The sequence below is a fragment of the Geotrypetes seraphini genome, chromosome 17 (genome assembly GCF_902459505.1).
Source record: "Geotrypetes seraphini chromosome 17, aGeoSer1.1, whole genome shotgun sequence".
In the NCBI taxonomy this organism is placed as follows: Eukaryota; Metazoa; Chordata; class Amphibia; order Gymnophiona; family Dermophiidae; genus Geotrypetes; species Geotrypetes seraphini.
The window spans coordinates 34271893-34296523 of record NC_047100.1 but is presented as its reverse complement, the minus strand read 5'-3'; the positions used below and the strand labels follow the sequence as shown (position 1 = coordinate 34296523).

The 24631-nt window shown below is 43.1% G+C and overlaps 1 protein-coding gene across 4 annotated transcripts in view; it reads left to right on the top strand.

Annotated features, from left to right (window-relative positions):
* The window catches only part of IARS1 (isoleucyl-tRNA synthetase 1), a 194191-nt gene that overhangs the window by 63284 nt on the left and 106276 nt on the right, over positions 1-24631 (top strand). For 3 of the 4 annotated variants that reach the window (XM_033925926.1, XM_033925925.1, XM_033925928.1), the window contains exons 15-18: positions 5257-5330; positions 7816-8010; positions 8631-8717; positions 12688-12771. In XM_033925926.1, coding sequence (XP_033781817.1) covers positions 5257-5330; positions 7816-8010; positions 8631-8717; positions 12688-12771 — 440 coding nt within the window. The remainder of the gene's footprint in view (positions 1-5256; positions 5331-7815; positions 8011-8630; positions 8718-12687; positions 12772-24631) is intronic. The other variant, XM_033925929.1, reaches the window with a different exon arrangement.

Below are 24631 nucleotides of genomic sequence, written 5' to 3'. Positions count from 1 at the left end.
GCAAAATCTGTTTTCCTAAATTGCCATCCTCCCACCTGCCCTGTTTTGGTTAGCTTGGAGGTCACCCACATGTGAGAATATCATGCCTGCTTGTCCTGGGATAAAGCACAGTTACTTACCGTAACAGGTGTTATCCAGGGACAGCAGGCATATATTCTCACAACCCGCCCGCCTCCCCGGGGATGGCTTCCTTGCTAGTTATGGAACTGAGGACCACGAGGTGGGATGCGCCCTCTAGTGGGCGAGAAGGCATGCACATGCGTGGTGCAGTGTGCAAACTTGAAACTTCAATCAAGTTTGCTTGAAAAGCTGTCCGCGCCGGGGCTCCGTAGATGACGTCACCCACATGTGAGAATATATGCCTGCTGTCCCTGGATAACACCTGTTACGGTAAGTAACTGTGCTATATATAAGGCTCATTTACATGGGGGCTTGCTTTTAGAGTTTGATTGCAGTCTCTAGATACTCAGTACTGAGTGGGAGGTTCCCAGAGAAAATACAAAATTTTGTTAGTGTCCCTCCAGACCAGCACAGAAAAGGATTGATTTGCGCTCCTCTGCCAGCAGGTGGAAACTGAGACATTGACTTTTGGCTTCAGTACAAGTGGGCTGTGTAGTCCCTATTACAATCGGTCTGTTCTCAGTCTCCAGTTAGGTGGAGTGGTAAGCTTGTGCAGTCTGTGCTGAGGTTTGTTAGGGCTTCTTAGATGTGATTATGAATCTTTCTTGTCCTTTTGACTGTCCAGACAGAGCTTGGGGGACCCTCTCGGGGTCCTACCGACCTCAGGGGCACCACACTCGGAAGGTGCATCAAAGCAGGTGCCATAAAGGTGGTAAGATGGGCCAAAAGAGAGTACGAGGAAAAAATAGCCAAGGAGGTGAGAAAACTTCAAGCCGTTCTTTCAATATATTAAGGGGAAATGACCCGTGAAGGAAGCGATGGGGCCGTTGGATGACCATGGAATAAAGGGAGTGCTAAAGGAGGACAAAGCCATCGTCCCATTGCCGACAAAATGAACACATTTTTTTGCATCTGTGTTTACTGAAGAGGATATACACAACATACCGGAAGCCAACAGGCTATACGCAGGAAACGAAGATGGGAAACTGACAGGGTTGATGGTCAGCCTAGAAGAGGTATGCAGACAGATTGATATGCTTAAAAATGATAAATTCCCGGGACCAGATGGCATCCATCTGAGGGTAATCAAGGAACTGAAAGGGGCTATAGCTGAACTGCTCCAACTAATCAAATCAGGAAGGATTCTGGAAGACTGGAAAGTGGCGAATGTTATGTCGATCTTCAAGAAAGGTTTGAGGGGAGATTGTGAAACTACAGACCAGTGAGTCTGACCTCGGTACCAGGAAAGATGGTAGAGGCGCTGATAAAGGACCGCATCATGGAGCACCTTGACGGACACGATCTGATGAGGACCAGCCAGCACGGCTTATGCAAAGGAAGATCTTCATGAACTTGCTGTACTTCTTCGAGGGAGTAAACAGAGAAATAGACAAGGGTGACCCGGTCGACATTGTATATCTGGATTTTCAGGTGTTCGACAAGGTTCCGCATGAACGACTACTTCAAAAAATTGCGAGCCATGGAATCGAGGGTGAGATTAAAAACTGGCTGATGGATAGGAAGCAGAGAGTGGAGGTAAATGGACAATACTCGGACTGGAAAAGCGTCACCAGTGGAGCGCTGCAGGGTTTGGTGCTTAGACCTGTGCTTTTCAACATATTTATAAACGATCTGGACATCGGTACGACGAGTGAGGTGATTAAATTTGCAGACGATACTAAGTTATTCAGAGTAGTGAAGACGCAGGAGATTTGCGAAGATCTGCAACGTGACATAAACAGGTTTGAGAAATGGGCTGCGACGTGGCAAATGAGGTTCAACGTGGATAAGTGTAAGGTGATGCATGTCGGTAACAAAAATATTATACATGAATACAGGATGTCTGGGGCGTTACTTGGAGAGACCCACCTAGGACTTGGGAGTGCTGGTCAACAGGTCGATGAAGCCATCCACGCAATGTGCGGTGGCAGCGAAAAGGGTGAATAGGATGCTAGGAATGATTAAGAAGGGGATCACGAACAGATCGGAGACGATTATCATGTCGTTGTATCAGGCCATGGTATGCCATCACCTGGAATACTGCGTCCAGCACTGGTCACTGTACATGAGGAAGGACATGGTACTACTCGAAAAGGTCCAGAGAAGAGCAACTAAAATGGTTAAGGGGCTGGAGGAGTTGCCATGTAGTGAGAGATTAGAGAAACTGGACCTCTTCTCCCTTGAAAAGAGGAGACTGAGAGGGGACATGATTGAAACATTCAAGATACTGAAGGGAATAGTAGATAAAGACAGGTTGTTCACCCTCTCCAAGATAGGGAGAACGAGAGGGCACTCTCTGAAGTTAAAAGGGGATAGATTCCGTACAAACGTAAGGAAGCTCTTCTTCACTCAGAGTGGTAGAAAACTGGAATGCTCTTCCGGAGGCTGTTATAGGGGAAAACACCCTCCAGGGATTCAAGACAAAGTTAGACAAGTTCCTGCTGAGCCGGAAAGTACGCAGGTAAGGCTAAACTCAGTTAGGGCACTGGTCTTTGACTTAGGGGCCGGCGGCGGAATGGACTGCTGGGCACAATGGACCACTAGGCTGATCCAGCAGCAGCAATTCTTATGTTCTTAAAAATAGGTGTCTGTTTGGTTAAATGAGGTTCCTTTCTGCTCTGATAACCTAGGTGTTAATTGAAAACCACCCTAAACATATCCCTGAATGCGAAATGCATTGTGAATTTTAAAATTGAAGAACCACAAGTATATGTACACTAGCTCAAACACTTGAAAGGGGTAACAATGCTCCATAAAATGTTGAGAATCACTGGCATAGACAGTCATGGTGAGAATCAGTCTTTGTAGATATGGAGTGTGTCTGTGTCTCTCTGTGTGTGTGTATTTATGTACATCGTCATACCAATGTGGAGCCATTTTCATGCTGGATGTCGCTGCCTTTCTCTGTTCTCTGAGGAGATGGTGATAGCATTGCTGCTTCTCTTTTGAGCAGAGAATTGTGATTACTTTGTTAGTTTAAATTTTGAAAGTGAGCTCTAGAACTTTCCTTTAGGTACCTTTTTTTATAAGGTTAAGGGAGCAGTCTTCCTTTGAGAACTCATTCAGTTTTTTTATGTGAAGATAAGTGTCAAAAATTGAGGACATGTATCAATACTCATAGCTAAAAACATTAAGTTAGTCCAATAAAGAGAGATAATTTTATTATTGACCTTTACCTCTACTATTTCCCTTTTGAAACCTATGATACCCTCAGGTAAATTACTTTCCAGCAGTATCCCGATAGGTAGCCTATATTTCATGTCCTGTAGATGAAGATATGTTTAAGCACTAAAAGTTCTAGATTTTTCTGAGTTTTTGCAATATACCCACAGGGAAATGTCATTGCTTTGTGTGGAGCTATTTTCATTGCTAATGAACAAAAAACAAATGCCCATGAAGGCTAAATCCAGGCCTCCTGCTTATTAACCCAGAGCTCTACCCACTCACTGCATGATTGTTTTGATCTCAGATAATTTAAATCTGATGTGCAGTGTCTTTTCTTTTTCTCTTCTTAGATGCAGTACCATTTTATTTTAGTACTGGTTAATTAACCTTCTTCCTGAGGTTAATTTTTTTTGAAAGGACTTTGGTTTAAACTATAAATGAAAGGCAGTCATTTTATTATTTCAGAGCACAACACTTTTACATTTCTTTGTTCTATATTTCAAAGAGAAACGGTCCATTGCCTAAAATACATTAAAACAAACAAAAAATATGATTAATTTAAGATTAAAAAATGAATTGATTGCTATTAAAGAATATATTGAAAATCGATATTAGTTATGCCAGTTTAATTTTGACTGCACAGATGTGTCCTAGTTCTTTTCAGCTTTGAGTTCGTTTTCTTTCTTATTAATTTGGAAATATAATAGTATAAAGATTTACTAATCATAGGCAGCCTTGGTGACAAAAATTTGCTTCTGGGGTGTGGGATTTTGTTGGCCCTTTAAAGAAAAAAAAAAAGTGTGTTGTAGCTATTGTACAGGAACTTTATTGAGATGTGAGAACCCAAGACCAATGTGGGAGCTCCTGCTCCATGTGTGGGATAGAGGAAGTTCTAGTTTGGCAACTATAGAGAACGGGGTGAATGGCTGAGGGCTAGCATCCATATCCTCTCCTCACCCCCCCCCTACTTGCAGTCCAGGATCCATGTCCTCTCCTCTTCGCCCCCTACTTGCAGTCCAGGATCCATGTCCTCTCCTCTTCGCCCCCTACTTGCAGTCCAGGATCCATGTCCTCTCCTCTTCGCCCCCCACTTGCAGTCCAGGATCCATGTCCTCTCCTTTTTGCCCCCCACTTGCAGTCCAGGATCAATGTCCTCTCCTCTTCGCCCCCCACTTGCAGTCCAGGATCAATGTCCTCTCCTCTTCGCCCCCCACTTGCAGTCCAGGATCATTGTCCTCTCCTCTTCGCCCCCCACTTGCATTCCAGGATCATTGTCCTCTCCTCTTCGCCCCCCCACTTGCAGTCCAGGATCCATGTCCTCTCCTCTTCGCCCCCTCTTGCAGTCCAGGATCATTGTCCTCTCCTCTTCGCCCCCCACTTGCAGTCCAGGATCCATGTCCTCTCCTCTTCGCCCCCCACTTGCAGTCCAGGATCCATGTCCTCTCCTCTTCGCCCCCCACTTGCAGTCCAGGATCCATGTCCTCTCCTCTTCGCCCCCCACTTGCAGTCCAGGATCATTGTCCTCTCCTCTTCGCCCCCCACTTGCAGTCCAGGATCATTGTCCTCTCCTCTTGGCCCCCCACTTGCAGTCCAGGATCCATGTCCTCTCCTCTTGGCCCCTCACTTGCAGTCCAGGATTCATGTCCTCTCCTCTTAGCCCCCCACTTGCAGTCCAGGATCCATGTCCTCTCCTCTTCGCCCCCCACTTGCAGTTCAGGATCCATGTCTTCTCCTTTTCCCTCCTCCGCCCCCCTACTTGCAGTTCATGATCCATGTCCTCTCCTCTTCCCTCCCACTTGCAGTTCAGGATCCATATCCCCTCATCTTCCCCCCCCCCACTTGGAGTATTCTGAGCAAATTGTGCAGTTGCATAGAATTCTGCTAGGAATGATGTTGATGTAGTTTGTTGAATAATTTTACAAGTCTGTATATTATTTATCTATAGAAAACTGATTTGTTTTTTCCCTCTAGGTGGTCTGTGTGGGGTCAATGGCAGAGTTGGCAGAGTTGACTGGCGTAAATGTGACAGATCTCCACAGGGAAAGGTCAGTTACTAGGACTAATCATGGACGGTCCCAGTTGTTTAAGCTACTACTGAGTAAACTATGGTTTCTGTGAAAGAAATAGCCATTCTATTGTATCCTAAAATCAGATTTTAGTTGAACATTTTTTTAATAGATTTTTTTTTTCCTGTTAATCATGACGATAGTTCTAGGTTTAAATTTTATGGTAATTCAGATTGACTAAAATGAGCTCTTTATATGTCTCTCTCTCTTCATTCAGTTCTGACATTTGTTTTAGAGAATCGTTTGATTTTTTTCTCTACTTCTATTTGTTATTTCTATAGCACTACCAGATGTACGCAGTGCTGTACATTAAACTCGCAAGAGACGGTCCCTGCTCGAAAGAGCTTACAATCTAGTTATGACAGATTCACAGGACAAAGGGTGAACAAATATCTGTTGCTCATGAGGGGAAATTCATTTTCTGTTACTTTAAAGCTTACTTATGAGCTTTCTGGCAGACTGATTTTTGCTATTTTACAGAATTGCATTTTAGAAGTGTATTTGACACAACAGGGACTCTGTACTGCTGCTATTGTCACAAATTTGGAGTTGTGCAGCCAAGTTTAATTTCATTTAAAAACTTTTATTGAGTCTGGTCATTTTCTTCTCCTACTTTAGGACTGTAGCATAATCAAACTGGCCTTTTCTGAGAGTGTTGCCATTAGCCACCTTTTTAAAAATAAAAATAAAAATTCTTTATTGATTTTCCAAATATCAACAGTGCAATGCACAAGTATATAAACATATATAATAAATCAAGAAAAGCACATTCACCTTACAGACATACATGAGCAACCATTTTATCCCACCCACCCACCTACCCACCCAATGACTAATCAATAAAAACACAAATACATAGATTCTTTCAATAATCTTTCCCTATTTAAAATACCAATGTAACCTCCCCCTGGATGTATACACTCAAAGGGCTAAGATTAAGATAGAAATAGCCCCCCCTCACTCTTCCCTGGATGTGTGTGTGGAAATAAACAAAAATTAAAGACAAAAGACAACTATAATGAAGTAATAAAAGACGTCAATGGGCCCCAAACCAGTTTAAATAAATTACTATGCCCCAACATGTCAGCATTCATTTTTTCATACCTATAGCTGGAGAATAAATTCGCCCACCAAACAGGAAAATTGAGGCGATTGTAATTTTTCCAATTATCCACCTTTTGAAATGGCATATCCGACTCTTTCCATCTCCTCCTTTGCTTATGTGAGGAGCAAGAGGTGACGGTTTAAACTGAAGGCATTTGTATGATGGAAGTCAGAAAACACAGTGAAAGCTGGGGGGACTGCAAGTTTGGTGGCTGGAGGAGTGTCTGGCCCAGGCTTTTAACATGCGCATACTCACAGTCAGAAAAATGAACATAGAAATATGATGGCAGTTAAAGGCCAAATGGCCCATCTAGTTTGCCCATCCTCAGTAACCATTATCTCTTAAAAAGGTAAAAGAAATAGAATTAATCCTCCTGTTCTTTCTGACAGTTGGCTTGGACAATATGCGAACTGCTATGAAAGTCAGCATCACCTACCTAGTATTACCACTCTCACCCACATTAAATGTCACTTGTTACTTAAATGCTCAGCTGCCGAGTCTCACAAGATGCTCTTGCAATTCCTCTTTAGTGCATTTTATTTCCTCCGGGTCTGTTATCCTATTCAGACACGCATTCTAGTTTCAGACTATAGCATCACAAACTGTTTTCTTTTAAACCAGGCAATGAAAGCAAAACATCTAAGAAAAATGTCCATATGCTTAATTGTTGTTGCGATGACTGTCTACCCAGAAATTTTTAAGTTTAGTTCATGCTTTTTCTTTTTTTAATTGGTAGTTCAAAGCACATTACAATCAGGTGTCCATAAGGCTTACAATAGATTTTCAGTGCCAGCTAAGCACCTTTTGGGCCACAGCAACTCTAGCCCCTCTTCCAAGCTGTCTAGTTGCTGATGCTGTGTTGGCAGCCTATCGGTCAGGCCATAGTCTCGTCGAAACACCTGAGGCAGCCGAGGGTGAAGTGACTTACCACAGATTACAAAGAGTGTTGGAAAGATTTGAATCCCGACTTCCCCATTTTACATCCTGTTGCTCTGACCACCTGGTGACTATTCCACTCTAAATACTGAGGTGTTAGGCACATGCCAGCCCCTTTTTTTCAGTCTGTCAGATAGGCAAGGGGAGTGGGAACATAAAAGAACTGGAGAGAATACGAGGTGTTGGAAAGTCTAATATTGATTGATGCAGATGTTCAGGAGTACTAGCTGTATCATCTTGTTTATCATCAATATTATAATGTATGGAACATTAGTATATTTGAGCTTGCAACAATAGCACTTATCTGTGTAATAAACTCTTGAGTTGACTTATGCAGCTTTTATAGAAACAGAGAAAAATGAAGGCAGATGACTGTATGGCTGTCTCCTGCTGTCTATACATTATTTGTTTTGTTTTCTGCAGCATTGATCACCTGACTATCCCATCCCGCTGTGGAAAGGGGGTGTTGTGTCGAGTGACTGAAGTTTTTGATTGCTGGTTTGAGAGTGGGAGCATGCCATATGCTCAGGTGCATTATCCATTTGAAAATAAAAGAGAGTTTGAAGATTCCTTCCCTGCCGACTTTATTGCTGAGGGCATTGACCAGACCAGAGGATGGTAACGTCTTGCACTACAAATATTCTGTGTGTCTTAACTACGTGTGTTTTGTATTATTTTGTTTAAAATGAAGCAGGATGGGATTTGACAACACAATTTTGTCCTTGCAACGATCAGCTCAGCAGCAACATAACTCTCTATCCAGCACCTGTAGCATGGACGCTGGTTAGAGAATCAGGGTGGTTAGGTGATGTTAGGCACCTGTCCGTTAGGATAGACACAATTCTATATAGGACGCTCGTGTGTGATTCTCAAAAGCTGCTTAAAGCTGTAACAATGCCTGTGCAAGTTCCTGTGTACTGAATCCTTAAGCTAGTGCAGATGAAGTGGTGCGAGATCCCCCACTGTCCCGAGAGCCGGAGCCAGGTCAGGTTTTCAGGATATCCACAATAAATATGCATGAGATAGATTTGCATCTCAAGGAGGCAGTGCATGCAAATCCATCTCATACATATTCATTGTGGATATCCTGAAAACCTGACCTGGCTCCGGCTCTCGAGGACCGGAATTGCCTACCCCTGTCCTAGACCAAATAAACCTATCTCTGTTGCAGTTTGAATTGTAGTTGTATCGGGTTTTGTTGATTGATATGAACTGAACTTCCATTCCTTTTCCTACAGGTTTTATACTTTGCTGGTACTTTCTACAGCTCTTTTTGGGAAGCCACCTTTCAAGAATGTAATTGTAAATGGGCTGGTTCTGGCCAGGTAGGTTCTAGAACTTTAGCATTGTTTCATCCAAGGCAGATCAAAACACATATAGAGGCTGTTCTAGGAAGCAAATTAAGAGTGTGTTTCGAACAAGCTTTTTTAATTTTTATATTTTTATAATCTTGGGTGACCGGGGGAGAAAAATTAAGGTTTTGTCGTGGTATGAATTTTTTTGATGTAAATGTAATTGTACTTATTTTGATCTTACCTTAATTGTAATTAATTTGGAAACCTAAATTAAGAGAAACTTGATTTCCCTTCCAAGTCCTAAGTGCTTCAAGCCCTGCCCTACTTGGCCTTAACCCAACCCTCTCCCATCCTCCTTGATCCCATCTACTGCAGGAGTTACCTGCTAGTCTAGTGGACTGGATAGGAGTGGTCCCCTTGTGCTTTTGGTCTGTTTGACTTCAGGTTCAAAAATGGCTTCAATGACTCCCTAGCCCCCACTTTTTATTAAATCTCATTGGCTCCCTATCTCTCATCGTTTTACTTTTAAAGTACTACTTTTAGTTTTTAAAACTTTGACCACAAACGAACCTCAATTTATTAACAGACTACTTATTCCTTACTGTACCTCTCGCACTTTAAGATCAACCAATCAAAATCTTTTAACAGTTCCTTCACTAAAAATAATTGGAACTCGTCGTACTGATATATTTTCTGTCATAGCCCCGCAACTATGGAATAATTTGCCCCTGTATCTTAGAACTGAAAAGGATCTAAAGCAGTTTAAAAATAGCTTAAAAAGTTTTCTTTTTAAGGATGCATATAATGTATGAAAACAATTTCCCTAATTTTTTTTAATTCCATCTTTTTCCTTACTTCTTTTCCCTACCTCATGTTCTTTTACCTCTCACCTTTTATTTTATTTTACATATGTAATTTTACCCTTCTTTCCTTATGTGTCTGTTAGTCTGTATAATTTTAACTTAATTTTAACCCAATTTTTATTTTTATTTCTATTTTTTTTCTTTTTTTTTAACATTGTATTAAAGTTGAACTAACCTTGTATTTGTATTATTTTTCTTGTTTCTGTAAATCGCTTAGTAAATTTAAATAAGCGATTCAACAAATTTTGAATAAACTTGAAACTTGAAACTTGTAGTCTTGCAGCATTACAGCCTTTCATGCCCTTATATGGAGGGCTGTCATGTTTGAACCCAAAGCCAGAACAGGGCAAGATCATGGGGAAACAACTCCTGCCCAGTCTACTAGCCCTCCAGGTAAGTCCCGGGGCTGATAGGGGGTCCAGGGAAACTGGAGGAAGTTTGGATTAGGGATAGATGTGGAGTGTAGGAGGAGAGGAGAGAATAGAACCAGTTAGAAAGCACCTGGAAGGGGGATCAGATGGGGAAATAAAACTAGGATAGACATCTTTTTAACAGAGTCCTGGCCAATATTCATTTAGGACCTAGATAAATTTCAAGCTTATTCAAAGACTTTCTATCATGCCCATCAATAAAGTCTAAAGTAAAGAGATGAGAAGTGAATGTCAGCAATAGAGGTTGGGAAAGGGGAAGAGGAGCCTAAAAAGGCAACTGTGTAGTCCAGTCTTGCAGCCAGCAAGATTAGCAGGATTTTAGTGCTGGCAGCGGCGTTAACTACTCTGACGCTTATATGAATTCTGTGAGCGTCTCAGCAGTTACCACCACCGCTGGTGCTAAAACCTGACCTACATGTTAGTAAAGGAGGGGCAAAGTTTACATAGGTGAAAAGGAATGTTTTAAAATCAACCTTAAATTGTTGTTGGGATGTTTGGAGACTGAGTTGTTGTGGCAGTTGATTCTGTGCTCTGTTCTGAAAACATAAGAATTGCCGCTGCTGGGTCAGACCAGTGGTTCATCATGCCTAGCAGTCCGCTCACGCGGCAGCCCTTAGGTCAAAAACCAGTGTCCTAACTGAGACTAGCCTTACCTGTGTACGTTCTGGTTCAGCAGGAACTTGTCTATCTGTCTTGAATCCCTGGAAGGTGTTTTCCCCTATAATAGCCTCCGGAAGAGCGTTCCAGTTCTCTACCACTCTCTGGGTGAAGAAGAAATTCCTTACGTTCGTATGGAATCTATCCTCTTTCAACTTTATAGAGTGCCCTTTCGTTCTCTCTACCTTGAAGAGGGTGAACAATCTCTCTTTCTCTACTAAGTCTATTCCCTTCATTATCTTGAATGTTTTGATCATGTCCCCTCGCAGTCTCCTCTTTTCAAGGGAGAAGAGGTCCAGTTTCTCTAATCTCTCACTGTACGGCAACTCCTTAACCATTTTAGTCGCTCTCCTCTGGACCCTTTTGATTAGTACCGTGTCCTTCTTCATGTACGGCGACCAGTGCTGGATGCAGTACTCCAGGTGAGGGCGCACCGTGGCCCGGTACAGTGGCAAGATAACCTTCTCCAATCTGTTTGTGATCCCCTTCTTAATCATTCCTAGCATTCTGTTCACCCTTTTCGCTGCCACCGTGCATTGCATGGACGGCTTCATCGACTTGTCAACCAGTACTCCCAAGTCCCTTTCCCGGGGGATCTCTGAGTGCTGCACCGGACGTCCTGTATTTGTGTATAAGATTTTTATTACCAACATACATAACCTTTCACATATCCACGTTAAACCTCATTTGCAATGTCGCAGCCCATTTCTCGAGTGTGTTTGTCACATTGCAGGTCCTCGCAATCCTTCTGTGTCTTTACTATGAATAACTTCGTATAGCACTGCGTATATTGAGAAATCCACTAGCAATAGTGCCCTTTATTTGTGATCATGTTTCTTTATAAAGTGAATTTCTGCGTTGTGCACTTCAACTATGTCCTGCTTTGAAAATGTTATATATACATTTTATAAAAGGCTTTCTGTTTGCTGGGCCTCTTACGCAGTATTGCAGTTTTAAATGCACTAAAGTCTGTTCTCCTTCCTATACAAAGTTATCCTCGAGCTTTCAGTGTATCTTGATTTGCAGAGCATCTATGGTTTTTCTCACTCTGCCCCAAAATGATGATGCAGAAATGACTCTTCAATATCAGTCACCAATGAGATTTATGACCTTTTTATTTCAGAATCTCAAAGGTTCTTCACCTTTGAGATAAAAGACAATTTGAATTGTTTATGAGCTGCCAAGGATATGCAGAAGCTTTGATCAGTGGTTCCCAATCCTGTCCTGGAGAACCACCAGCCAGTCAAGTTTTCAGGATAGCCCTAATGAATATGCATGGAGCAGATTTGCATGCTTGGCACCTCCATTATATGCAAATCTCTCTCATGCATATTCATTAGGGCTATCCTGAAAATCTAACTGGCTGGTGGTCCTCCAGGACAGGGTTGGGAACCCCACTGTCTTAGATCATCAGTCTCATTTGAGCATAGACAGTATCTCAGATATGTAGTGTTACCGAGCTATGATGTGTTGTGAAAAAATGGACATTTTAGGCTGGCAGAGTGATAGCAGTCCTGTGAAATTTGAAATCTCGAATGAAGGGCTTAATGTCATATGCTTCCAAATACCAGTGTGTATTTCTAAAGGAAACAAAGTGATATGCCTGTTTCTTAACTCTAGAACTTTCTGTCAAAAATGTTAGAAATTTAAGATCAAGGCAAACGTGGCTCCTTCATTAGTTCACTGCTTTTCCTGAGTTATTCATCAGGTGGCACTGTATCACAAAAGTACGACATCATATCTTTTGAAGTATTTGTGCCCTTGTAATCCAGAGGAATAGGTTCTTGAATAAGAAATCAAAGCCAGTGGGTAGAAAACTCTAGTAGTGCTGTAATGTTAATGTGCCTTAATGCATTTAAATCCACTGCATCCAGTAATATTGGTGATAGGCAATTAATTCTTGATTTAGCTTTGCAGAACCTGTCATACACAAATGAGTTTGTATGTGGGCTTTCAGTTTATTAATCTTATGGTTGGTAGATAGAAATATAATGAGCATTAAATAAATTAGTCATTTTTCTTCTTTTTTAAAAAAATTTTTATATGCAGCGATGGCCAAAAAATGAGTAAACGCAAGAAGAACTATCCAGATCCTGTACACATTGTAAACAGCTATGGTGCTGACGCACTAAGGTACATTTTGTCATTGTTTTGATAATCTTCTTTGTCTGCTATAATACAGGAGCCAAATTCTTGCTGAATATCATAAATACAGGGAATCTAAGAGCCATGCAGCATTTAGAGCAAGGGTTCTCAACCCAGGCCTCGAGACATACATAACCAGTCAAGTTTTCAACCCTCAATGAATTGGCATGTACTGCCTCCAGCATTTGCAAATCTGTCTTATGGATATTCATTGTGGGTATCCTGAAAACATGACTGGCTGGATGTGTCCAGAGGATGGGTTTGAAACCCCTTGACATAGAGAAATATTTTGTAGGCCAGAGAAAGCATCTGAACCCAACCTGTATTCACTATTTGAAAGAGAAAACAAGCATTTTTCTATACAATTTTTTTCTCGGAGGAATCCAAGTAATCTTTTTCAGCTATGATAATGCAGTGTATGTTTTCTAATGAAATACCTCTTAAAGAGCAGTCTTCATTTTGTAATCTCAGGATCTGCAACTTTGTGGTAAACAGAGCTTGAAGTGTTGTGCTATCACAGAAGATAATTGTAAATAATGTGAGTGTCTAAGGTTTTCCCACCATTATTTTAAATGTTAAAGACAGAGAATTATGATGTGACTATCTGTTCTCACTATTATATTATAATGTGTCTTATATTTCATTGATGGCTAGCTTAATGTTTGCACGTTACATATAAAATTCATGAAACATTACTTGTGTATATATAATAATCATGATAAATACTGTATATATTTAAGCACATTTTTAAAAACCTTTCTTTCTTAATTGTAGGGTAAGAATTATGGAAACAAATACTGTATATAGTTTTCTATTTCAGACTAGTAGCATGGATTTATCCCAGGACAAGCAGGCAGCATATTCTTAACGTATGGGTGACGTCACCGACGGAGCCCCGGTACGGACCTTTTTAACTAGAAAGTTCTAGTTGGCCGCACCGCGCATGCGCTGGTGCCTTCCCGCCCGACGGAGGAGTGCGTGGTCTCCAGTTTCTTCGTTTCCGCGGAGCGAAGAAGACGCATGTGCTTTCAACGGCCGTTGAAAACTCTATTTTGCCTTCCCGCTCGCGATTTTTTTGATCCTTTTTGTTCTATATTTTGTCTTTTGACTTTACTTTCCTTTTCAAAAAAAAAAAAAAAAAAAAAACTCGTGTCTTTTTCTTTGCCTTTTTGCAGCCGGCCCCGGCGGGGCCTGTTGTAATCATACAAGCCTCCGGGTTTGATTTCGCGGAGGCCGTGTTTCCCTTCATGCCCCCGCAACCGGGCTTCAAGAAGTGCCAGCGGTGTGCACGCCCGATCTCTCTGACTGACCCGCACAACTGGTGCCTTCAGTGTTTGGGTCCAGAGCATCGGGCTGACACCTGTACCCGCTGTGCAACTCTCAAGAAACGCACACTTAAGAACCGGCAAATACAGCAAAATATTCTTTTCGGTGCCGGTTCTACCATGGAGCAGGCCCCGACGTCGACGGCACCGCCTAAATCGGCACCGGCCACATCGACACCGCCTGATCCTCCTTCGGGGTCGACAGCGCCAGGTAAGCCGGCTAAGAAGCCTTCCACTTCCCTTGAGCGACCTCCTGTTACAGCGGTGACACCGGTTCTTCCGACGTCCCGCCGATCCCGTAAACGCTCCGCTCCGATCACGGTGAGTGCCTCGTCATCGGCCTCCTCATCGCCGGAGCGTCGAGCAGCACCTATGGTACCGAAGAAATCTAAAGCGGTACCGGTGCCCCCATTGGAGGACCGGATCTCGGCCATCCTCCAGGACAAACTTCAGGAGCAGCTACAGAAGCAACTCCAACAGCTCCTTCCAACCATACTGGCACCGCTCCTTCCGGTACCAGTCCAGACCGAGCCTGGTACCGCCCCACCGGTATCCACCCCTTCGGTACCGCTGAACACATCCATGCCGGTCTTATCTGCTCAGCCTGTACTTCAGACTTGCTCGGCAGAGGACCCGACCCAGGCCCCAGATCGACGCCGGTCATCTCGGGACCGGGATGGACACCATTCCTCCAGGGACAGGGATCGACGCCGGTCTTCATCCCCCGGCACCGTATCCATGCGATCTGGCAAGTCCCTTTCTAAAACACGCCATACTGAACCGGCTGTCAGGGACCCAGACCTGTGGGAGCAATCCCCACTCGGTACCGAAGAGGATGCCTCTTCTACCGATGAGGAACCCTCTATGGCTGAAACCACTTCCAAGCCCGAGCAATCCTCCTTCACGAAATTCCTTCGGGAGATGTCTGCGGCTCTCTCCATCCCACTTGAGTCCGACTCCAAGAAGTCCCAGGCATTTTTAGAAGCCTTGGACTTCGACCAACCTCCCAAGGAATTTCTTAAACTCCCCGTACATGATATCCTACGGGAAACATTTTATAAAAATTTGGAAACCCCACTGACTGTCCCAGGTGCCCCTAAAAAACTGGACAGTTTATACCGGGTCATCCCGATCCCGGGATTTGATAAAACCCAATTGCCCCATGAGAGCCTCCTCGTAGAGTCCACTCTAAAGAAATCTCAGGGATCTAGTGTGTATGCCTCCACCCCTCCTGGCAGAGAGGGAAAAACTATGGACAAATTTGGAAAGCGCCTGTACCAGAATGCCATGCTGGCTAACAGAGCCAACAATTACTCGTTTCATTTTTCATTTTATATGAAACACCTGGTCCAACAACTTTCTGCTTTGGAAAAGTATGTACCTGAGCGTAAAATCCCACTTTTCCAACAGCAGATTTCCAGCCTCCTTCAGCTCAGAAAATTTATGGTGCGCTCGATTTACGACTCCTTCGAGCTTACTTCACGAGCCTCTGCACTAGCTGTAGCCATGCGACGCCTAGCCTGGTTGAGGGTGTCTGACCTTGATGTGAACCACCAAGACCGTCTCGCCAACGCGCCCTGCCTTGGTGATGAACTTTTTGGGGAATCTCTTGATACCACAACACAAAAACTTTCGGCTCATGAGACCAGATGGGACACCCTCATTAAGCCGAAGAAGAAGACTCCACCGGCACGACCATACAGGCCTCAGTCCTCTTATCAACGTCGATTCTCTGCCAGGCCGCTGAATCCTCCTCAGCAACAATCCCGCCGGCCTCGCCACCAACAACAACAACACACTCAGGCTCGTTCTCAGTCCCACCAGGCGACCAAGCCTCTCCCTTCGACTAAAAACCCTCAGCCCTTTTGACTCCTTTCTCCAGGGCATAGCCAGTCTCCAACCTTCCATGCCTCTTCCTCAGCCTATCGGAGGCCGCCTCACCATCTTCCTCCACCGCTGGGAGGCCATCACGTCGGACCTGTGGGTTCTCAACATCATCCGTCACGGATACTCACTAAGGTTCCAAACTCTACCCATAGATCATCCTCCCGTAGAGTCTGCTTCTCACTCCTCCCAAATTCCTCTCCTCCTTCGGGAGGTCCAATCCCTTCTCCTCCTCAATGCCATCGAAGAAGTTCCGCAAGACCAGAGGGGTCAAGGTTTTTACTCCCGCTACTTCCTGGTACCCAAGAAAACGGGAGATCTTCGTCCTATCCTCGACCTCAGGAACCTCAACAAGTGTTTGGTCAAGGAGAAGTTCAGAATGCTCTCCCTTGCCACACTTTATCCTCTTCTCTCTCAACACGACTGGCTATGTTCCCTGGACCTCAAAGAGGCCTACACCCACATTCCAATTCATCAGGCTTCACGTCGCTACCTCCGATTCCAGGTTCAGAATCACCACTATCAATACAAGGTGCTGCCCTTTGGTCTCGCATCATCGCCCAGGGTGTTCACCAAATGCCTGATTGTGGTAGCGGCCTTTCTCAGGTCCCACAACCTACAAGTGTTCCCCTACTTGGACGATTGGTTGGTGAAAGCAACAACCGCTCCACTTGTGCTGCAATCCACTCACCACACCATCTCTTTCCTCCATCTCCTGGGGTTCGAGATCAATTATCCCAAGTCGCATCTGCTTCCCACGCAGCGCCTTCAGTTCATCGGAGCTCTTCTCGATACCAACTCCATGAGAGCGTTCCTTCCTGCCGACCGGCACCGGACACTGCTTCACCTCTGTCGACAGGTACTCCTCCAACCATCCATCCCTGCTCGCAAGATGATGATTCTTCTGGGTCACATGGCCTCGACAGTCCATGTGGTTCCTCTGGCGCGACTCCATCTGAGAATACCACAATGGACCCTCGCCAACCAATGGTCACAGACCAGGGACCCTCTTTCTCATCCCATCTCTGTAACATCGTCTCTTCAGCAATCTCTTCAATGGTGGTTGAACTCCTCAAATCTTTCCAGGGGCCTCCTTCTTCATCCGCCCCCTCATTCCATGATCATCACCACAGATGCCTCCCCCTATGCATGGGGAGCTCACATGGGAGATCTACGCACCCAGGGACTCTGGACCCCCCAGGAGCGTCAACATCACATCAATTTCCTGGAACTCAGAGCCATGTTTTATGCTCTCAAGGCCTTCCAGCACCTTCTCTATCCTCAGGTTCTTCTCCTGTGCACGGACAACCAAGTCGCCATGTACTACATCAACAAGCAAGGCGGCACCGGATCTCGTCTCCTTTGTCAGGAAGCCCTCCGAATTTGGACCTGGGCCACAGCCCACAATCTTTTTCTCAAAGCGGTCTATATCCAGGGCGAACAGAACTCCCTGGCCGACCAGCTCAGCCGCATCCTTCAACCTCACGAGTGGACCCTGGATCCTCCCACTCTCCACTCCATCTTTGCTCGATGGGGCACTCCACAGGTGGACCTCTTTGCAGCTCCTCACAACCATCAGCTGCCCCAGTTCTGCTCCAGACTCTTCTCTCCACATCGTCTGGCCCCGGATGCATTCCTACTCGACTGGACGGATCGGTTCCTCTATGCCTTCCCTCCACTTCCTCTGATGTTGCGGACCCTGTTCAAGCTCCGCAAGGACAGGGCCACCATGATTCTCATCGCCCCTCGGTGGCCCAGACAACATTGGTTCTCCCTCCTGCTTCAACTCAGCTCCAGGGAGCCCATTCCTCTTCCTGTATTTCCTTCTCTGCTTACGCAGCAACATCAGTCTCTGCTACATCCCAATCTGTCTTCCCTCCACCTGACAGCTTGGTTTCTCTCGGGCTGACCTCTCCAGAAAACCTGTCTCAGCCAGTCCGTCGCATTTTGGATGCCTCCAGGAAACCCTCCACACTCCAATGTTACCATCAGAAGTGGACCCGGTTCTCCGCTTGGTGTCTCCTTCATCATCACAATCCCACCTCTCTGGCGGTGGAAACTGTACTGGACTATTTGCTCTCTCTCTCCGACGCTGGCCTCAAGTCGACCTCAATCAGAGTCCACCTCAGTGCCATCACTGCGTTTCATGAGCCTATCCTTGGAAAACCCCTCACGGCTCATCCTCTGGTTTCCCGGTTCATGAGAGGCCTCTTCAATATCAAACCACCTCTTCAGCCTCCCCCCGTCGTCTGGGACCTCAATGTGGTTTTGTCAGCCCTCATGAAACCTCCTTTTGAGCCTCTTGCTACTACCTCGCTCAAACTTCTCACATGGAAGGTGCTTTTCCTCATTGCCATCACCTCTGCCAGGAGGGTTAGTGAGCTACATGCACTGGTCGCCGATCCACCGTTCACTGTTTTTCACCATGACAAGGTGGTTCTGCGTACCCATCCTAAATTCCTTCCTAAGGTGGTTTCAGCCTTTCACCTCAACCAGTCCATCGTACTGCCTGTCTTCTTCCCTAAACCCCATTCTCATCCTGGGGAACAGGCTCTTCACACGCTGGATTGTAAGCGTGCCCTGGCGTACTACCTTGACCGTACCAGGGCTCACCGCTCCTCTCCTCAACTCTTTCTGACCTTCGATCCCAACCGTCTGGGTCACCCTGTATCTAAAAGGACGCTGTCCAATTGGCTTGCTGCCTGTATTGCGTTCTGTTATGCTCGGGCTGGCCTGTCGCTGGAAGGAGCTGTCACGGCCCACAGGGTCCGAGCTATGGCTGCTTCTGTGGCTTTCCTCCGCTCTACGCCTATTGAGGAAATCTGCAAGGCGGCCACTTGGTCTTCAGTTCACACATTCACTACTCACTACTGCCTGGATGCCTTCTCCAGGCGGGATGGACACTTCGGCCAATCTGTGTTACAAAATTTATTTTCCTAATGGCCAACCATCCCCCCTCCCTCTCTGTTAGCTTGGAGGTCACCCATACGTTAAGAATATGCTGCCTGCTTGTCCTGGGATAAAGCACAGTTACTTACCGTAACAGGTGTTATCCAGGGACAGCAGGCAGATATTCTTACGACCCACCCACCTCCCCGGGTTGGCTTCTTAGCTGGCTTATCTTAACTGGAGACCACGCACTCCTCCGTCGGGCGGGAAGGCACCAGCGCATGCGCGGTGCGGCCAACTAGAACTTTCTAGTTAAAAAGGTCCGTACCGGGGCTCCGTCGGTGACGTCACCCATACGTTAAGAATATCTGCCTGCTGTCCCTGGATAACACCTGTTACGGTAAGTAACTGTGCTTTTTTTGCAAGCACGAATATGTGAGATAGATGACAGACGTGTGAATTTTCTTTTCATTCTGGATAATTTTTGTTCAAATTTTGCTGGTTCCCTAGCAATAAGATACTATAATCCTATATAATCTGTGTCTGAAATAGTACTTCTATCATTTCCATTGTCTGTCGATATTATGAGTTTGGGACACTCAAAGAGGGTATCCTTGACATTTTGTGTACCTGTGTGTTAACTTCCCCCTAAATGTGGGAAACTATTATCAACTTGGACTACTGTTAAACCGATCTGTGGTGAAATCTCATTTATTATACCACAGGGTTCCATTCCGTGCAATAGTAACCTGACTTGTAGTAAAATATTACCAGTAGTCCATGTTGATAACTGCTCCTCTTACAAGGTTTCCTCTCTGCTTTCCTGATGGGGCGGTGGTTCTGATTTATGTTTAGCTCTTCTGGGAAAGTGTCCTAGAAAATGGGGAGCTGCACCTCTGAAGGCACAATGATGTTTCAAGTTTATTTATCATTTGTTATCTCGCTTTTCTAAATTTCTAAGCAGCGTACAATGTTAAAGCGTATAAAATTAGGGGTTTTCATAGGATTCATAAGGATGTACATACATTGGCAAACATTAGGTTAGGGGGTAGAAATACAATGGTAGATAGGATAGTGAGAACGTAAAAAGAAAGTATGTTAGGGAGGGAAAGAATACATCTGTGTGTTAAGCGTGTTATATGTTATAGGTCAAATGCGACTTTGAATATGAATGTCTTTAAGTTAGTTTTGAATCGATCTAGTACTGATTCCTCCCATAAGTGTTCCAAAGTTGTGGAGCGGTTCCTGAGAAGATCGATGAATGTGTTGAATCTTAAACAATTTGACGCAGTGTTGGTATGACTAGTAAATTTTGATTATTTGATCTGAGAAATCTTGAGGGGACATATGGAAGGAGAAGTCTATTAGTAAATTCTGGGGTTTAGTAAGATTGTGGTTTGAATATGAGGAGTAAAATTTTGTATGTTCTATTTGAGATTGGCAACTAGTGTGCGTTTATTAGCAAAGGTGTCACGTGGTCATTTTTTTTCGCTTTTGTTAGAAGTTTAATTGCCGTGTTTTGGATTATTTGAAGGCGTTTGAGTTCTTTTTGTGGTGAAAATGAAATCAAATGGGCTCTTTTGGATGGCAAAGATGTTGGAGATTAGGGAAGATCTAGATCTGTGTTTCTGCCCTACAGCCCTTATAGCAAACATGTCAAACATGCATCCCAGAGGGAAATTTTATGCAGCCCCTAATGCACATTCTAAGTTTAATGTGGTTAATTACATGGTGCAAATTTGGCTCCTAATAAATTGTAATGAAGAGAATATTTTAGTGTAGCCCATCGATGAATGAGTGGTGGCTCCTCTTTAGACATGAAATTTGACACATCTGCTTTACAGAAACCAGTATCTTAATAGAAGTCCACCTCTATCTCACAAATTATTATGGGAGATTAAAGAACAGATGTCAGTTGATGTGTTTGTGGATAACCTGGATATCCAAGCTTTGCTGGAAAGAATAGAGGAACAGAACTTCTAGATCTACGTTGCTCATTTATATTTCTGCAAGATAGGGAAGCTTTGCTATGATATTTTTGAATATCTGGAGTGATATCCTTGGGAAGGAGATTCAAATCTTTCCAGATGTTTCCTGTTGGAGATGGGAAAAGTGTAAAAAAATTTTGTCAATGTGCCAAGAAGTGGCATCATGAGCTGTTCAATTTCAACTTTGTTTTCCATGTAAATATGTGATTTATTTTAAATGGTAAAGGGTCATGGACTTGATATACTGCCTTTCTGTTGGTACAATTAACACAGTTTACATATACTATATGCAGGTATGCACATATCAAACATGTATGTTCAGATTTTGCTATATAGTTCTCTAAATTCTCAGGATTTTCTGGGATCCAGTCAGGTTTGAGTGACTTAAGAGGATGTAGTGTATAGCCCTACTCTATTTCTTTAATTTTATTTTCTCTTCGTTTTCAGTTTGCTCTGAATTGTGTTTCTAGGATCCTATATTGTTATCTGTGGTCTTGTCCAATGCAAAATGTTTTATTTTGGATTTTTTTAAGAGATTCATTCTGTTGCTTGGGACATTACAGTAATCCAGCCATGAAATTATATGACAGTTGGTGTTTTCGTGGTTGGTACAGAAGATAGAAGCAGCTTTTAAAAGCTGGATATGGCTCATTTGAGAGACATTCGTTGTTTTGTCCAGATAGGTTTTAGTTGTCCCTAAGATATTGTGAATGATAGAGAATCCTGTGTCCTCTTCTCATAGGTCTGGTGAATGCATTAGTCTTCTTCTCATGGTCATGCTTTATCTCATTTGTTCTTCCCCCATACCTCCTGTGGAATAAAGTGTTCTATCCAATCTGGACTTGACACAGTTGCCTACTTTCAATTTAGAATTCACCACCCGTCTATTTGAGCTGGCTTTTCCTTAATGGCTCTTTGCCTCCAAACATAGGCATGTTTCAACCCATTCCATTTTACTTTGCCTCGAAGACCTCCTTCCAGTAGAATAGAAAAATACCCTTTCCAACCGTAGTAAAAGTACTAACCCCGTCAATGTAAATGACTAACTAGGGTATAATACTCAAAAGATAAGAGAAAGACAAGTGCTCAGATCAAAAATATTAAGTCTTTCTCGTGAATTAAATAAGTGAATTCAAAATAGTTATCTCAATGGAACTTTTTATTCATTTTTCTCATATGCTCAGACACATGGAGCTGTATGGAGACAAGCTCCATCGCGGAGCTCACACGCCTGTCATTGCATATGACTTGTGTGTTGAATGCTTTTCTATATCTATGCGAAGTATTTTCTTCTTGAGTGTTCAAATATAAGGTAATCAAGAGATGTATATAATCACTTGTCTCAAATGGCAGGTTTGGGGGGGTCCTGATGTGGCCCCGTTTTGATTTCTTCCTTAGGGGACCCGAGATAAAAGTGGGTTCTGTCACTTGAGAAGAAAATTGGCGGTAAATCAGACTCTCATTTTTGGGAAATGAAAGTATGATCATGTTTCCCCTTTGTTGATAAAGCTTCACTGGCTCCCAGTTCACTTTAGGATCTAGTTTAAATGCGCATGTATAATCTTCAAGCTTCTCTATGGAATATTTGATCCTTTTGTCTCTTTATGTTGGAATACCCTTAGACTTTGCCATTTGAGAAACACACAAAGATATGTTAGCCTTCCCTCCCTTTAAGGGGGGAATTAAATCTGCTGGGAAGCTCAGTCGATCTTTTGTTTTCAAGTTTATAGAAATCTGGAATGAACTTCCTGACTCCATTAGGCTTTTAGGCCAGCTGCAATTATTTCATAAATTCCTGAAAACTTTGTTCTCACAATTTTTAAATGGTTTAACTACAGCCTCAATGAAATGATAATATTATAGTTATTTTTCTTATGCTTTTCTTATGTACTTTAGTTTTCAATTAGTTCTTCCTTCTATGTTTTCTGCTATGTACTCTAGTCTTAATTATATGTGAACCGAGTTGAGCTCCACTGGGAAATGACCCGGTATATAAACCAAAGATTAGATTTAAATTTGTCGTACATGCTGTAAAGATTTCAGAAGTTATGAAATCCAGCATCTCCATAGAGCTCCTTGTCTCTAAGAGTATGTGAAAAATGAATAAAAAGTTGCATTGAGATAACTATTTTGAATCCACTTATTTAATTCACGAGAAAGACTTAATATTTTTGTAGTAAAAGTAATAGTTAGACCTTAAGCACGGCATCTAAATAGATTGCAACTGAATGAGAACACAGTGGCCAAGCTGAGCTTTGGCAAATGGAAGTTTGACCATGCTTCCCCACTGCTAAAAGCACTTCGTTGGCTACCAGTCCATTTCAGAATTTTACATGGAATTTTTCTCGTTTTACATGGAATTTTACCATTAATTGTTCTCGTTCTCTCGTATGAGGAAAGACTAAAACGTTTAGGGCTCTTCAGCTTGGAAAAGAGGCGGCTGAGGGGAGATATGATTGAAGTCTACAAAATCCTGAGTGGAGCAGAACGGGTACAAGTGAGTTGATTTTTCACTCCGTCAAAAACTACAAAGATTCTGGGACACTCGATGAAGTTACAGGGAAATACTTTTAACACCAATAGGAGGAATTTTTTTTCACTCAGAGAACAGTTAAGTTCTGGAACGCGTTGCCAGAGGATGTGGTAAGAGCGGATAGCGTAGCTGGTTTTAAGAAAGGTTTGGACAAGTTCCTGGAAGAAAAGTCCATAGTCTGTTATTGAGAAAGACACGATTGGCTTTATAATCTTATTACCCACCATCCAAAATTGAAAGGATTTTGGCAAGGTACTAATGACCTGGATTGGCCACCGTGAGAACGGGCTACTGGGCTTGATGGACCATTGGTCTGACCCAGTGAAGCTATTCTTATGTTCTGATCTGGGCTGCAAATCAATAATTTTTCATTTGTTTAAACTTTCTTTCCCTTCTTTCAAAGGTTGTATTTCTCATTCTTTTACATATATATTTGAAACTATCTGGAACGACCTTCCTTTTGAGATTAGGACACTCCTTTTCCTTCAAACTTTTAGAAAATCTTTAAAAAACATATTTTTTTCAACAGTCTTTGAATGACTGTTGAAATTGTGGTTTGTATAATAAGTATTATGGCAGGTTGTTTAATTCAGAATTTTTAAAATTTATTCTGAGTGGTTTTTTTCCTATTAACACTTAATCTGTAAACTGAGTCGAGCCTCTTTTTTTTTTTTTTGGAGAAGATTCGGTATATAAACCTAAGGATTGGATTAGAGCATCAGTCATTCTTTGTAAAACAGTGATTCATTCTGTCCACTGACCATACAAGTGTCCATATTAAAACCTACGTGGTCCTATTACTTGTTGTTTGCTCACCTGTCAACAAGGAGCTTCTTTCTATTCAGCTGTTTTTTTAACATCACTTATCTATATCTCCTGACTACTAAAACTCATCCTTCCACCAACTATTGTAGCAGCTGCATTCATATTTTGTACCATCAATGTTCCTGCAAAAGTAGATTGTCCTGGATTAGGATGCCAGATAGATAAATGATGAGAGAATAAACTTTTTTGGAGAACACATGTTTTCCTCTCAAATGGAGAGCATGAATTCCCTGAGAAATATGCTTGTTAGTTTAACTAAGATGCCTCACTTTATTGCTATTTAAGATGTAAAAACAATGCACCTCCCTAAAAGCCCCTGTAGAATGGACATAATTTTGAAATTCTGTCTGCCTAGTTTCTCCTGATGGTCTAGTGTTTTGTGCATTGCTATAACTAAACGGCGC